General features: G+C 35.1%; 3 protein-coding genes across 6 annotated transcripts in view; all 3 read left to right on the forward strand.

Moving 5' to 3' along the window:
• Window positions 1-12553, forward strand: part of LOC107675231 (cAMP-dependent protein kinase inhibitor beta-like) — a 34494-nt gene extending 21941 nt beyond the window's left edge. The window contains exons 2-3 of one of the 2 annotated variants that reach the window (XM_016469511.1): window positions 8610-8778; window positions 11371-12553. In XM_016469511.1, coding sequence (XP_016324997.1) covers window positions 8634-8778; window positions 11371-11456 — 231 coding nt within the window. In that variant the 5' untranslated portion in view covers window positions 8610-8633 and the 3' untranslated portion in view covers window positions 11457-12553. The remainder of the gene's footprint in view (window positions 1-8609; window positions 8779-11370) is intronic. The other variant, XM_016469510.1, reaches the window with a different exon arrangement.
• A 466-nt stretch (window positions 12554-13019) lies between these two features.
• Window positions 13020-13900, forward strand: LOC107675216 (fatty acid-binding protein, brain-like). Its single transcript, XM_016469483.1, has 4 exons — window positions 13020-13149; window positions 13289-13461; window positions 13605-13706; window positions 13818-13900. The coding sequence occupies exons 1-4, from the start codon at window positions 13077-13079 to the stop codon at window positions 13866-13868; spliced, it is 399 nt and encodes a 132-aa protein (XP_016324969.1). The 5' UTR covers window positions 13020-13076; the 3' UTR covers window positions 13869-13900.
• Window positions 13901-14913: 1013 nt separating this feature from the next.
• The window catches only part of smpdl3a (sphingomyelin phosphodiesterase acid like 3A), a 9629-nt gene continuing 8833 nt past the window's right edge, over window positions 14914-15709 (forward strand). The window contains exon 1 of one of the 3 annotated variants that reach the window (XM_016469512.1): window positions 14914-15212. In XM_016469512.1, coding sequence (XP_016324998.1) covers window positions 15113-15212 — 100 coding nt within the window. In that variant the 5' untranslated portion in view covers window positions 14914-15112. The remainder of the gene's footprint in view (window positions 15213-15709) is intronic. The other 2 variants (XM_016469513.1, XM_016469514.1) reach the window with 2 other exon arrangements.

Below are 15709 nucleotides of genomic sequence, written 5' to 3' on the forward strand. Positions count from 1 at the left end.
GTGAGTATATATAGGGAAGGTGTGATTGATGACAGCTGTGTGCAATCAGTGCTGTGTGCAATCAACTGTGTGTGTGTAATCAGTGCAATGGATGATGGGAACTGTAGTCCGGGTGAAGTGCAGCAGTGGTGTGGTGCAAGAGTCCATAGTAGTGGAAGGGTGACCTCTGGTGGCAAGCAGACGGAAGGTCATGGACCAGATTCGTGACAATATTAGTATATTATTATAGTGTTATATTTCAATTTCACAAAGAAACGTGCAGCATTTTGTCCAAGCAATAATAAAAGGACACATTTAATTTATAATTTGTCTTAAATCTAATTTTCGTGAATCAAATCGAATCGTGAGTTGAGTGAATCTTTACATCCCTACCTCTAAATATGAACTAAATGCACTTTTGATGAGCAATCATAGTATTAAAGTGGTGCTTCATTAGGCAAAGCAAGATGTTGAATACTTATTTGCCATTGAGTGCTCTTGAATTATGATAAATGATGTGATTTACTCATGCTTGAATAAAGTACAATTAAAAATAAGAGTCTGTTTGGTTACAGGATTCGTTTGCTCAAAATTAAAGGAATAGTTCACCCAAAAATTAGATTTACTCACCCTCAGGGCATCCAAGATGTAGGTGAGTTTGTTTCTTCTTCAGAACAGATTTGGAGAAATTTAGCATTACATCACTTGCTCACCAATGGATCCTCTGCAGTGAATGGGTGCCGTCAGAATGAGAGTCCAAACAGCTGATAAAAACATCACAATAATCCACAAGTAATCCACACAACTCTAATTCATCATATTACAGTATATGCATAGCATTGCCTTCTCAAGTGAAAAAGTTGTCTTGTCTGAAGCAGGAGAGAAATATGCACAGATTTACAAACACCATTTACAAGTCCAAATCAGTTCTAAACAAATATGTTGGTGGATTTTGATGTTGGTGATGGACTTTATTACAAGAGGAAGCATTATTAAGGATTATGGACTGGTATTTTGGCCTAAAGTGACTGGTTTTGAAAAGCGGATCAAATTGATTTATTGAAATGATTAAAAAAGACTTCATGAAGAGTTCCTAAACCAGACGTCATTTCAGAATTTCAGTAAATAATCTTTTAAATGTCAGACACGCAAGCTATTGTGTGATTGTAGAAGTCTTGGAAAATAGTGCATGAGTCATATCGACTACTTTTACTATATTTATGATGCTTTTTTGTAATTATAGTGGCCAGGGTTATCAAATTCACCATTCGTGTTCCACAGAATAGAGAAAGTAATTCAGTTTTCGAACGACATGAGGTGTTTAATTTACAAGTAAATTATTCCTGTAAAAAAATCAAAGCAAATCATCACCACAACATTTTTTTATGTATAATCCCTCATGTTCATGTTTGTAAAAACAGCTCACCTTATCCATATAAATGCATGCTAAAAATAGGCCTTATAATACAAGGAGATTTAACTTGACTGCACGTGTTTAACATTTTTGCTTTTTATTTCAGTCATGTTTTTCCATTTCATTCATGCTCTTTGCAGTGTTGTCCATGAGAGGGAATGTCATATTTTTTTTTTAATTGAAGCACAGATTGAATATCTAAGGCAGAAAATTAGCTGTAAGTGTGCAGAAAGGAAAGTAGTAAATGGAAAAAACACCTCAGCCCTTCTGTTAGGGCTATTTTAAAGCTTGTTACTGGGCTGTACATGGATTAAGACTGGATTAACCTTGTTTGTTCTGACATTTAAAGTAATGCCTGTTTATATTTAGCACATTTTTGTGCATGAACTTCACATGGTAAATGCTGAATACAAGCATTTTTGCGTGCTGGTATATTTTTAATATATTATATATAAACACACATCTGTTCAACCCTCTACGCACACCTTGGCAATATAATCGCCATTGGCTAGTAAATTTTTTTGTTTACTCACCAGACTGATATACTATTTTACACACACACACACGTTTACTTAGCTATCTAAATGGGGACATTACATAGACTTCTATTGTTTTTATATACAGATAGTTATACACTTTTTAACCTAAACCCACCCCTACCCCTAACCCTACCCCTCACATAAAACTTTCTGCATTTTTACAATTTCAAAAGTAAAAAAAAACTTTGTTTACTTTATTTTGATAACAGTTTTACAAATGAGGACATCCACAAATTGAGGTTTTTGCAGATTTTGTCAGGCTTTGCTCACTTTTGGGTATAAATTTGTCCCCAAAATATGGTTAAGTAGAGGGTTGAGTGTTGAGGGTTGAGTGTTTTTTTTGCAGTACGTGACTAAACAAATTGTTTTGGACTTTTTGACCAGACACAGACATCTCTGTGGGACTATACTGCTACTGGTAAACATGGTAAATGCCTATAGAGACATGGACACAGGTGCGCGTGGTAGCAGCTGCGCAGCTTATGGCGCAAATCTCTGTTGTGGGGTTGACGAGAGGGCTCAACCTCTCAGAGCAAGCTGCTGCCCTTGTTGCTCATTCTGGTGCTGGTTGCTAAGTTGTCTGAGAGCTCTTCCCAGCCGAGAAAATTTTACTGAAGCAGAGCAACTTTCGCTGAGTGAGAGATTTCTTGAAGTTTGCCTTTTTGTTAGAGTGCAGAAGAGTTAGCATAGAGGCTTAGCTGCAAAACTGATTCATTTAGTTTGAAAAGTTGACGAGTAGAAAAAGTGATATCCACAACATAAACATAATATTATACCTTGCATGTGTGCAGGGAATGAACTGAATGCCCAGGTGAACTTGAACTAATGACCGCACTAGTCAGAATGAGTAAGTGTCTGCTCCCATTTACCTTTGTTCTGCAAATTATGACTGGGGAAATCTAGTAATTTCAATAGAAATCCATATGTGAAATTCTCTGAGAGCGAAACATTTCTCTGCACAGATTTCACAATGGGTTCAGGTTGTTCATGTGTATTCATCGAAAACTGCTTTAAAGGTGATTTCTGTGTGTGCAGTGCTTCATTATGAACAATAGGCAGTGGACCTACAGGTATTTTGCTGGAAACGTTTCAGTAATGTGATCTAAGCGTATGGTCACTTTAGCAATATTTTAACAAAAATTTCACGCACATAAAAGATCCATTGCCAATATAGCGTAGCAATGTACTACAGTATGAAGCACTACTCACACAGAAGTCCCATTCAAAACCAAGCAGCTTTTTGTTGGGCAGTGTGGTAAATTTGTGTGACAAACTTGAACATAAGCTAAATTCTGCATGTGGAACTTTTTTGCCGTCACACAATACAATAACAAATTTTGCACACATACCTTAACTTGATTTTTGATTGTGCCTTTGCCATAATGTGCTACATGTAATGCAATATCCTAAACAGTCTCTAAAACAAAACAAAAATGATAAAATCTCTAAAGCATAAACAATTCAGAAAGTTTACTCATACTATTATTTCATATCAGGTTTGTATTGTTCTTGTTTTTCAGTTTCATGCTATTTTATGTTACAAAACATTTTTTGATTAAAGTTTGGTTTGCAGATACATTTTCATCATTTTGTGGACTTAATATATGCCGTTTAAGTCAAAGTAAAAATGACTGAAAAGACATGAAAGTATATTGACTACATTTAGAGGACATATTTGTCAACGAAAACTGTGATCAAAACAAAAAAACAGAAAAATGAAAATTTTGATATCATGCCCAAAACCCATCAACAGCATGTTGAGAGGTTATCTTTTGGTGGTCTAGTAGTTCAGCAGTGGCTGGTCCAGCCAGCTGGCATCATTTGCGTGGAACCAGATCAATTATCATTGCTGTGGAGGCCCGGTGGTGAGAGTGTCGTTTCCAGCCAGACGATTACTGATTGAGTCTCATCACTGAGCATTGTGCACAGAGCTTACTTACTCATGAGGAGCCTTTGTACTGTAGTGTCATTATAAGTCACAGTATGCATCGATTTCACTGGTGTCTGATCCCGGGATTGAGTGAGGCAGAGCAGACTTAAGTGTCACAGGTGACAACAAGGTGAGTCCATAAATAGATATGGAAAAGCACTCTGAAAAATACAGCTTGGTTTGATTAATTTCTTAATCCAGCTGGTGAATATTTGCCCCTCCTCTGGAGCACCTACTCATGATGGGACACCATGTGTTTAGTCAGTTATGTCATAATTGAACAGGAAACCAATTTTTATTTTTTTTTTGCATATTTGCATTTGTGCATCTACTCCAGCATACTGCTCTTAAAACATAAAGATCGTATTGTGCATGATTATTTTTAATGCTTGAAGCTGATGTTAAATGGTATTTAAAATGCATTTTTTTTACAAACTTCTGAATGAAGCACAATTTTCAATGTAGATTGTTTTATCAATATTTTAAAAATGATTTGATTACATATACAGATTGAATGTAATAAGAAAAATCAGGTTATTGGAGGGATAGCATGGGAAAATAAGAAGGTTTGGTGACATCAGCCAAAAAAAAATTTATTTGGTTATTTGGAATAACTTTTCTTATTTTTTGTCTTGTTTTCCAGTATAGAAAAAAATCTGGACACATTTAAAACAGCATGAATTAAATTACTTTTCTCACCCCATTTTTATAATACAGTAGCCATATACTTTTTTGTATAGTTTTATATATTTCAAGTAGTTGTTTATATATAAATTTATTTGGAATGAGAAAGGTCATGTTATTGGAGGGGAGAAAAAATAAAGGGGTTTGGTGACATCAACCAAAAAAGAAATGTTTTTTTTTTTCTTATCTGCAAAAGTATCTGAACATCCTTAAAACAACATAAATTAATCAAGATACTAAATGTATTTTGTATATATTTATGCACTTTTTTATATAGCTTTATATTAAGTAGTTGTTTTTTTCTTGTTTTAATAATAAATCTCATTACATTTAGTTAGAGATTTAGTTAGATAATAAGTAGAGATATATTATATGAAAATGTAAGTCTTCATGTGCAATCATATGCAATTTTGCTTCTTGAGTAAATCTTTAAATTTTGTGTCCTAGATAAGATGATAAAACACTGATATAATGAAAGCATATGGTCATTTTGAATTTCACGCTGACATCGATTTGAATTGATTTCTTTTAATTTAGTACAAATGATAATTTATTATTTCACTCTGTGAGTCTGTGCTTTCAGTATAGTCAGTAACATTGGACTGATGCAGTGGCAGCAGATGTCTCTGATGATTTGGTGTCCCACATATCTCTCTGCTTCAAGCCACGACCAAACAATATTACGCACTGAAGCCATTGAAGTCTGTCACATTTCCTAGCAACAATTTGTTCTTCATTATTAAACCTCCAGCCAAGGCTTTTACCACTACTGACCCAAAAGCACAGGAACCATTTACCATTTCAAAAGTCATTCTTCATTTTTCGTCTTGCTGTAATATTTTAACTGATAGCTCCATTTTGTAAGAGTAACATAAGAAACAGACATTAGTCTAGTGCTTAAAAGCTGTGTTCAGGTTTAAAGAGAAAGAGGGTAGAATAAGAACGAGCAGATGAAAATATGAAGAAGCTGGAAAGATACAGTTTGATTGATGTTACATTTATTTATGATGGCAGCATGCAGAGGCGTCACACACATATTCATTTTTGAGAGGGCACCAGTGCAGTCCTGGCACACATGGTGCCCTTGGCAAGACAAGACATGACTAAAGGAAAAAAACAGCTTTAACATCATAGGAGTTCTGTGCAGAAGTGTGAGATGTGTTCGTCTAGAGCTTTTTATTTAATGTGCAACAAGGTGCCTCGGGTTCCAATCCTGACCTGATGCATAATCTTATTAATAATATATCAAGCAAAATTGCAGCGGAACATGATTGTGAATGATTAACATGCAAGAACAGCTTTGACATTTTGACAGTCCATTTTATTCCCCGCAGGAAAAAGCGACATGACACTCAGCTTGACTGACCAAATTTAAACATGAATTTGTGATTTCTGCCACAGTTTTTTATACCTAAAATGATTGAATTTAATTCAGTTGTCATTTGTAACTAAACAAAAAAAAAAAAAAAAATTAAGATGAAATCAAATAAAATATAAATATTAAATGAAAAACTTAAACTTAAAAACTTGAACTAAAAATAGAAATACTGCCTTAACAACTAACTGAAATACGCTTAAGCTGAAGTACTAAAATGACAAACAAAAAATTAAATAAAAAAAATAAAGCTAAATAAAATGAAATTAATATAAAACTAAAATTACTAAAAATGACAAAAGCACATAACAAAATTATTTAAAAAAATAATAAATACTATAATATTATGAAAATAATATTGATTCATTTTCTTTCTTTTTTTTTTTTTTTGAAGTTGCATTTCACTTGACATAACAGATTGAGGGGAATTTGAATTGGCATTACACTTTAAGGGTGCAAAAATAGCCTTGATAGTCCATGACTGAATTTATAGAATGTCTTTGCATCTAAAACAAAAGGCATTTTTAGCCTCTAGTTCAAGTTTTGATGGATGCAATGCATGCCCTCTGCTGGTCAGATTGAATATGTAAAAAAAAAAAAATGTAAATGTAAAAGCAAGCTTGAATCCAACTAAATAGCTCTCATTAGCAAAAGTGATGTTTTGATTCTATTAAATTTAGCACCGGTGAAGCACGGATGAAAATCCATTGGAAATGTTTATGATTAAGCTGCAGTGCTGCCATCTAATTTGTAATAATGGTTTCAGCCGGGCAGGATATGGATTTTTCTGAGAAAGGAAAAATACTGTCAGATGCGGTGAAATTATTTTTACATTTATAAAGTATTATAAAATATTGATTAGTCATCAGGATGTTGCTCATAGAATCAAGATATTGGACTAACTGACCCAGATATTATCGTTGTTGTTTTTTTTTGTTTTTTTTGTTTTTTTATCATATATTTGATCTGATAAGCAAAGCCATCTGTTGTTTTTTTTAGGATAAGAATAAAAGGTTTTTTGGTTAGGCTGACGGTGCAATTTATCAGTCAATCTGTTCCCACATTCCCATCTGCTCTTTCCAGTAGTGAATTTTCCCCCGCGAGCTATGTGTACAGTCACATCTGATTCAGCGACGCTCAGACTAAAGAATCACTTAACTAAAGGCTAATCAGGCGTTTCTGCTGATTGAAGGTATTGCCTAGCGGTTTGGAAATTCTGTCTTGTACTGCCAGCACAATGAATGTTATTTGCAATCCTCCTTGACACGGTGTACATCCCAGAAGGGACGCTGGCCAAATTCTTCAAAGCCACTCTGTCTTGCATAGTGTGTTCGACTGAATGAGGTGTAGAGAAAGCTAAATATGAAACACAATCCCCCAATAGGCCATTTAGTGACAACGCAATGAGGAAATTATGAGGGATGTTGTCATGCGGCTGAAGGTATGCAGGGTGGGCGGTTTGTGGGGAGATAAGGAGTAGTCAGCGACTCGGTTCAGTCATTCCCTGGAGAAGAGGACAGTCTCATTAGAGATGCAGTAGAGAAAAAGCTCCACTTATTTTGACGCTGCTGCTATTTTTGTACTCTTGACTGATTAACAATGATAGAGGACAGCTATCATCAGTTTTGCATGGCAAGCAACACTTTCATTTTCATTAGAGAGCGTAAAACTCTAGTCGTGATCGAGCTGGTTATGTTATTCTGCATTACTAATCACACAGAATTTGAAAAATAAACTGAAAACTAACCTAATCATATCTACCAATTAAATGGATAGTTCACCCTCATGTCGTTCCAAACCTGTAAACCTTTGATCATGTTCGGAACACAAATTAAGATATTTTTTGTTGAAATCCGAGAGCTTTCTGACCCTGCATAGACAGCAACACAACTACCACTTTCAAGACCCAGAAAGCTAGTAAGGACATCATTAAAATAGTCCATGTGACATTAGTGGTTCAACCTTAATTTTATGAAGCTATGAGAATATTTTTTGTGCGCGAAGAAAACAAAAATAATGACTTTATTCAACATTTTCTTCTGCTTGCAAACAAGACAGATTATTTTAACGATGTCCTTACGACCGTTCTGGGCCTTATACGTTACGTTGCTGTCTATGCAGGGTCAGAAAGCTCTTGGATTTGATAAAAAATATCTTCATTTGTGTTTCGAAGATGAACGAAGGTCTTACATGTGTGGAACGACATGAGGGTGAGTAATTAATGACAGAATTTTCATTTTTGGTCAACTATCCCTTTAAATTTGAATGGTTTACCTTACACAATATTTTAAGTTAAGTGTAATTAATATGTTTGTGCAGAACAAGCGTTCTACCAAGAACAGCCTTTGCACTGGCAAGCAACACCATTTTCTTCAGAAAATGTAAAACTCTAGTTGTGACCCAGCTGGTTGTGGTATTCTGTTATATTAATCACACAGAATTTGATAAGGAAACCAAAACTAACCCCACCATATCTATCAATCATATGTTTGCTTGTGTAAAATGAAACCAAAATCTAAAGTTCTACAAACTGAATCTTGGAGTTTATTAAATTGAATAATTTTTTTGAGTTCTGCCAACGTAGTATTGTATCATGTGTAGAATTTCTAAAGAACTGTTAAACAGTTCTCTAGTTTAACCCTCAGATGTCATTCACTGATTGAGTGCATTTTGTTTGGTTTGTTTCAGATGATGCTATGAAGACCACCAGAGATGACTGATGTGGAACCTGTTGTCTCTGACTTTGAAGCCACGGGCAGGACTGGCCGGCGGAATGCATTGCCAGATATTCTAGGTTCCACGGACGGTCCTGGAGCTGCTGACCTACCTGATAAACTAGCCGAGCTTTCAGTAGGAGGTACTGTATGTTGTCTTTTGTTCAGCTGGGTTTGATGTCCATTAGTCTCGATGTACATGCCAATAATCAAAAGTATGTGCTTGCGAGATCTAGGCAAAATATGGGAAAAATAAATGAAAATAATGCAAATGAATAAAAAAGAAAGAAAACAACCCTACTAGCTCACAAGGATAGGATTTCACTGGATATCAGCAGCAGAAATTAATAATTTTAATGCAGCAAGTGTGCATTAAACTGATCAAAAGTGATAGTAAAGACATTTATAATGTTACAAAAGATTTTTGTTACATCAAATAATCACACAAATATTTGTATCACAGTTTCCACAAAAATGTTATTCAACCGTTATATTCAAATAGAAAATTTGTAATACTATTTCACAATATTACTGCTTTTACTGCATTTTTGATCAAATAAATGCTGTCTGAGTGAGCATAGTGGACTGAAATCGTTGAACAGTAACGTATAATGTAAAATGATAATAATATATAGACTTTTGACGATTGTGGGCAAGGCAAGTTTATTTATATCGCACATTTCAAATACTATAATTTTAAAAAGAAATGTACTTGACAAAATCCATATTGATGAGAGAAAATATGAATATAATATCTCAAATTATTTAAGCAAAATAATAGGAAATACATAATAAGCAGAAAAATAAAAAAATAAGCAATGCATAATAAGCAAAGAAAAAGGAAAAAGAAATAAAAATTGAATTAAAAGTATACATAAAAGGACATAACCTGAATGAAATACTGCAGTGTAATTAAACTGCAAACTTATGCAAGGGAATTATGCAATTAACAGGGCTTGAAACTAGTTTGGTGCATAAGTTAACAAGGCTAATTTAATCTACGCAGTGGACCTCTGATGTCTAAAATGGGCCATGATGTTGGCAGAGTCTAATCACGCCTCCGTGTGAGACTAAGCTGTGACTGACAAAAGCACCTCTCTTTAAAAGGTGCTTTTCTACGGAGAAAAGAGCACGCTCTCATCACATATACACTTTCCTCAACGCTTAAGTGCTTTTGTGTGATCGAGCTGTCATCAGGGGGTCGGCTGGAAGTTAGACTGCCACCAGATGCTGTCAGAAAGCCATACCTTAGTCATGGTTGCTGTGGTAGTTGGCGAAAACCTGTGATTTTCAAAGACACATGTTGATACATGTGTCCAGTATATCAAACTAAAAAACTTCAGAAAGAGTGATATCAGCGATTTAAACCCCTAGGCAATGACCTTGATTCAACACATACACTTCTGATAAATATGAATTCAAAATGCCTTCTTTTGAAGATCAGATCATGACTGAACCTTCCTGTGCATCAATAACTGCCTGCAGTCAAACACTTTTGATCTGCTCTGTTATCCATAAGCCTCAAATGCATCGTATGTGATCGCTGCAAATTATGTTCCATGAGTGATTTGTGATGATGCTGGAGATTCTCAGCAGTGCTATTCTACATCATACATTATTTATCCTGTTTTAAATAATAATAAACACAATACTGTTTCTGTGCTAGTGTAAACTACCTCTTCTGCCATCTAGTGGCCTTTCTTATAATTGTCCTACAAAATGGAATTGTCTTTTAATACAAAAAAGATTTTTAGCCAAGTTCAAAGAATGAAATCTTCCTCTCATATGAAATAAAATTGGATGGTGATTAAAACTGTCAAGCTCCAAAAAGAATGAATCATCACCATAAAACTATAATAAAGTCCTTCTGCTAGGGGGTCTGCAGTAAAGTTCAGAGAAAATAGTGTAAATAAATAAAACGTTAAAATCGACAGAATTTGGCATTATTACTGTTTCCTCTTATAAAGACTGATCAGAAATCATGAGAATTATTTTATTTTACAGTCAACATTTTGTGTTTCTCTTCCGATTTGTTCCTAAAAGTGTATCTAAAAGTGCTTTTATGATGGCTAGAAAAAATATACAGAGCCAATAATAGACACCGAATATTCTTCAGTCATCAAAAAGTTTTAAAACCCCTGGTTTATACAACTTGTACACTATATTTCAAATCTTCTAAAGCTATATGGTATCTTTGTGTGAGGAACAAACAAAATTGTCCTTTTTTCTTCTCAGTGAGAGCTTTCAAATTTCATTTACACTTGGTTTAAATAACAAAAATGGTGATATTATTTGTGTCACAGCAGGTTTGACTATACTAATGCCAAGTGCCATTGTTTCCAGTATGTCATGTGATGAACTGACATAGAAAACATAGCCAGAGATAAGATTTGAGAGCTACAGACAAAATGATCAGTGAAAAACTATATCAATTCCAAATCTTCTGAATTCTAGACTGTCATTTTATGTGAGGAAAAGAGCTCAATTTATTACAGCCATTCTATAAACCATTTTTATGATACTTTAATGTTTTTTCCCTTTTCGTGGCTTGACAGTATAAATCAACATCCACTTTCCTTGTACGAATTTCTTGCGAATTTGCCTAATGTGGTGCTGCTAATGCTGCTCGTTGTGACTATTTGCTTGTGTTTGAATTGCTTTGGATGAACATGTCTGCTAAAGAACAAATTCACATAGAATATTGCATTTAATGAGTATTTTTGGCCTCAACGCAGATGATGGCGAACAGGGCGGAGAGAGCTCATCCTCGTCCGACCCACCTAAAGAAACCACAGAGGGGGCAAAGACAGAGGGCTCATAACTCGGCAGTGATCTGACCTCATGAGAGACTCACACATGACCTGCCTCTACTCTTGTCCCATTGACCAAACAACTGTTACACTCTGTGCTATGCAACATTGAGACCACCTATGATTGGCATTCAGACGTGGGCCAGCGGGAAACAGCTCATTCCTATTACAGGAATTCATCTGAAATTGTGTTTTTCAAATATCAACGATTGTTCATTTCATACCTCTTTTCCCAAAGACTCGCTGTCATGATTTTCCTAACGACCGGCTGTTTTGTGTGTCTTCTGAAAACAGATATGACCTGCTTTCCCATTTTAAAAAGGAACATTTTGTTTCAGACTTTCCATAATAGCATTTTTCTCTGAATGTTGACATGTAGTGGCAAAAATGTCTCTTTTTGCACAAAAAAGTAAATACATTCCATTTGGTGATGTAGGTAAAGTTTTTTATCTTACGATATTTGTCTGTCCTTGTACAACACCACATCTTCTGTGTTTTGTATTGTAAAGATATGCATTGTTAACATTCTAGCCAGAGGATAAGAAACAGTGCTGAATAACATGAAATATGATATTTTCTTCTTGTAAATACAGAATTGTACATTATATTTGCTAGTTTTGTTTAAAAGCCTTTTGTTTTGTGCGTAACTGCTGTCAGTGTTGCCCTGCGTGAGCTGAAATTAGATTGTTAGCTGTCTGATGTATCTGCAAACATCCGTGGTCATGTCATTCGTACGTCATCTTAAGTGCTTGTCTCAGATATTTCTTTGCTGTTGTCGATGGCAGTGAAAAAATACGATTGTGGAGACTTGTTGTTCTTCCTCTCTTTCATCTTTTCATCATGCTTCCATCAGAAAATTACATTTGATTTAATTTTTTACCTGGCCATAAATCTGGTGTCATTTTGTCTGTTGTAAGCTACATATAAAATGCCATTATGCTATGTTTAAAAACTACAATAAATCCTGTGCTTAGTTTTTGTAGTTTGAATTTTTTGGACTATGGACCAGTGGTGGTGATTTATGTAACCAGCAGAGGACACCAGAGGTATCTTTTATAATATAAGGGCACAAAAAAAATCACAATATTCCAGTAGATTTTAATTTGGAAAAAACAAACAAAAAAACATAATATCATTACGAAACAAAATACATTTCTATTAATGTAGTTTATAAATTGTATGTGTGTGTTATATGTAAAATTGTGTTGCTGTTAACTTTTTGAAACTAAACAAAGCATTTGATTTTATCTACAAAATAGGATTGTAGAATTTAGAGCATAAATAGTATATGTTTATATATATGTATTGCATATATATATATATATATATATATATATGTATATGTAATATGTACATTTTTTTGCTGTTAATGGAACTAAACAAAACATTTGTTAGAATGGAACGCAAATTTGTTTACAGTTTATGAAAAACTTTTACAAAGCTCAGCAGTCAATCAAATGTTTCAGTTTTGACTAACAGCCAATGGGAAATCTGACTCCTCCCACTCCTGTTTAATCATTGTCTTGGAGCTGAAAAGAACTATTTAAGAGAAAATGCAGCTGCGTTTTCTGCAGAGCATTAATATAAAGTTTATCATTTGTTTATTGATCAGAAAAGCTTAATTTAAAAAAATGGTAGATGCTTTCTGTGGCACATGGAAACTGCTCAGCAGTGACAACTTTGATGAGTATATGAAAGCTCTAGGTAAGTTATACCATAATAACATCAGTAATAATAATTATTAATACAGTTTATTATTTCGGAATTTATTTTTATTTGAATTACAGACACATTCCAAGTGAACATTGCATGAATTCAATGCATCTGATTTTTTTTTTCTAAGGTGTTGGGTTTGCAACCAGACAAGTTGGAAATGTGACTAAACCGATGCTCATCATCTCGAAAGAGGGAGAAAAAGTTGTCCTAAAAACACAGAGTACTTTCAAGAACACTGAGATCTCGTTCACATTGGGAGAGGAGTTTGATGAGACCACCGTAGATGACCGACACTGTAAAGTAGGTTTGGAAAAAAATATGTTTCATAACATGATTTAATGGGAAGTGTTACCACAGGGAACAATACATTCCCATTTCAGAGGAGACGTGTTCTGAAGCTTTCTGTCTGAAATGAATGCACAGTGATGTGTTCTTTTTACCAGTCCACTGTGGTAATGGATGGAGACCAGCTTGTTCATGTGCAGAAGTGGGATGGAAAAGAGACCACCCATGTCCGGGAGATCAAAGACGGGAAGATGGTGATTGTAAGGTTCTTTACAGTATGCTACAGAAAATAAACTCCACATTAGCTCTTCACTGTTCATATAGTGGTATTTGATCACTTTCATTACTTGCTGGTTTCAATTTTATTTTAGAAACTCACCTTTGGGGACGTGGTGGCTGTGCGTACCTATGAAAAAGCATAAGTTTTGGGAATATTAAGAGGATTTGCCCTTCTCCAGGCAGCAACAGATACGGTGTGCTTTGATGCTTTACGGAAAGAAAAACTTTGCACTTCATTCCTCCAAATCTATAAAAGCATGGACTACAAATATTTTTGATCCATTTTTAATACGTTTGAGTCGATTCATTTGTAATAAACAACCAGACAAAATAAAGATGGCTTGTGTGTTCATTGATAAGATTAATATAGATTGTTGAGGCCAGCTGTTTTGTAATTTCACAATTTATTCATTTAAATGTATGTTTCTGTGCTATATTTATATTTATACTACGGGGGCCGTTGAATGCTTGAATCTGATTGGCTGACGAACGTTCTGAGGTGTGCAATTATTTTCAGGGAAACGCACGGTGAACGTAGTTCCAGGCAGCTCTCTTGACCGCATTACAGTTCCATATCACTTCACATAGTTAACTGTAATAACTGAAATTAACATACAATCACACGTTCTCGCACACGCACACTACAGTCACGCAGTTTGCACAAAAAGGTGTTGTCAGCGCTGCCCTGACGATTTGATCAGTTAGCCTATATAGTGTAGCAACTTAAAGGCTACACATGACATTTCTCACTAGCGAGGTAATAACAGCGCTGTTTAGAGACGCTGCTGCAGAACACTATTGAGGGACGCACAGAGGTAGCCTAACAAGCTCTCTCTCCCTCTGTCTCTGTCTCTCTCGCTCTCTTTCTAATAACTTCATTAATAACTGCATTAGAATCCTATCAACGGCTCAAGCCTCCATTACCAGCTTTAAAATGACGTTTTGGAACTAGCAAAAGAGGCGTTGGATGAGATGTGGAAGAAATAATCCTTCTCACAATAGCGATTTAAGTACAAAACCCGGACGAATCCCTTTAAATATATCATCTGATCGATGTCTTGAGGTGTGATAACCGTAGTATAAGCGGAATAATTGACTCCAGGCCGTTAAATTATTAGAAAAATAATGCACACCCGAGGAGTAACGGCCACGATCACCACCTCAGGCGTGCATTATTTTTCTAATAATTCAACGGCCCGGAGTCAATTATTCCTTACATAGAGTAAGGTGTGTAGATGATATCATAATGACAGGCTTCAGATGTGTATGATATCCAATCAGTGCGCGTGACTGCAGAAGGTTGAGCAAACAAAGCGTCACGTGAGTGCCGCTTGTTTTTCCTGTTTTGGTTTACACAAGCACGGCTTAATAATAGACACTCGCAGGAATGGCTCTATTCGTTTTATTATGTTTGCTTGGTCATGTTTGGAACCTGCAGGTTTCTGCTGCGCCGGTTAATAATGCCTTCAAACACCCGCAGAGCGCACGTAAGTGTTCAGAGTCACATCAGGTACTCCATGTCTCCGGAAGTTGGCTTTAGGTATAAGTTTGCTCTGTGGCGCACACACTTTGCATGTGTTTGCATTTGCTGGTCTTTTTTGGATGTTTTAACAGACATGCCTTGTCGTTTCTCCTATTGAGTCAGATTCTTATACATTTACAATGGTCCATCTTACGGGCCTGTTGTTGTTGTTGTTGATAAGGGGTCCTTTTCCCAAAATCAAATGTCGCAAGTTGCGTCGTTACCAGTAGAGTTTAGCGGAACTTTCGATGCTTATATAATAATATTAATCTCTTAACATCACAGTACAAGTATTGATAGATTGTAATATATATTTGAATATGTACATAACATTACATTACAATTATGATTATGCTGCATCATCCGATATATATATATATATATATATGTATGTATATGTGTATATATATATATATATATGTATATATGTATATGTATGTATATGTGTATATATATATATAT

This window comes from Sinocyclocheilus anshuiensis, unplaced genomic scaffold (genome assembly GCF_001515605.1).
Source record: "Sinocyclocheilus anshuiensis isolate Anshui unplaced genomic scaffold, SAMN03320099.WGS_v1.1 scaffold1222, whole genome shotgun sequence".
Taxonomy (NCBI): domain Eukaryota; kingdom Metazoa; phylum Chordata; class Actinopteri; order Cypriniformes; family Cyprinidae; genus Sinocyclocheilus; species Sinocyclocheilus anshuiensis.

Excerpts from the sequence above, each read along its gene's own strand:
- LOC107675216 (XM_016469483.1), top strand. The coding sequence starts at position 13,077 with ATGGTAGATGCTTTCTGTGGCACATGGAAACTGCTCAGCAGTGACAAC. Across the intron at positions 13,462-13,604 it reads TAGATGACCGACACTGTAAA|TCCACTGTGGTAATGGATGG; the intron begins GTAGGTTTGGAA and ends TCTTTTTACCAG. Across the intron at positions 13,707-13,817 it reads AAGACGGGAAGATGGTGATT|AAACTCACCTTTGGGGACGT; the intron begins GTAAGGTTCTTT and ends ATTTTATTTTAG.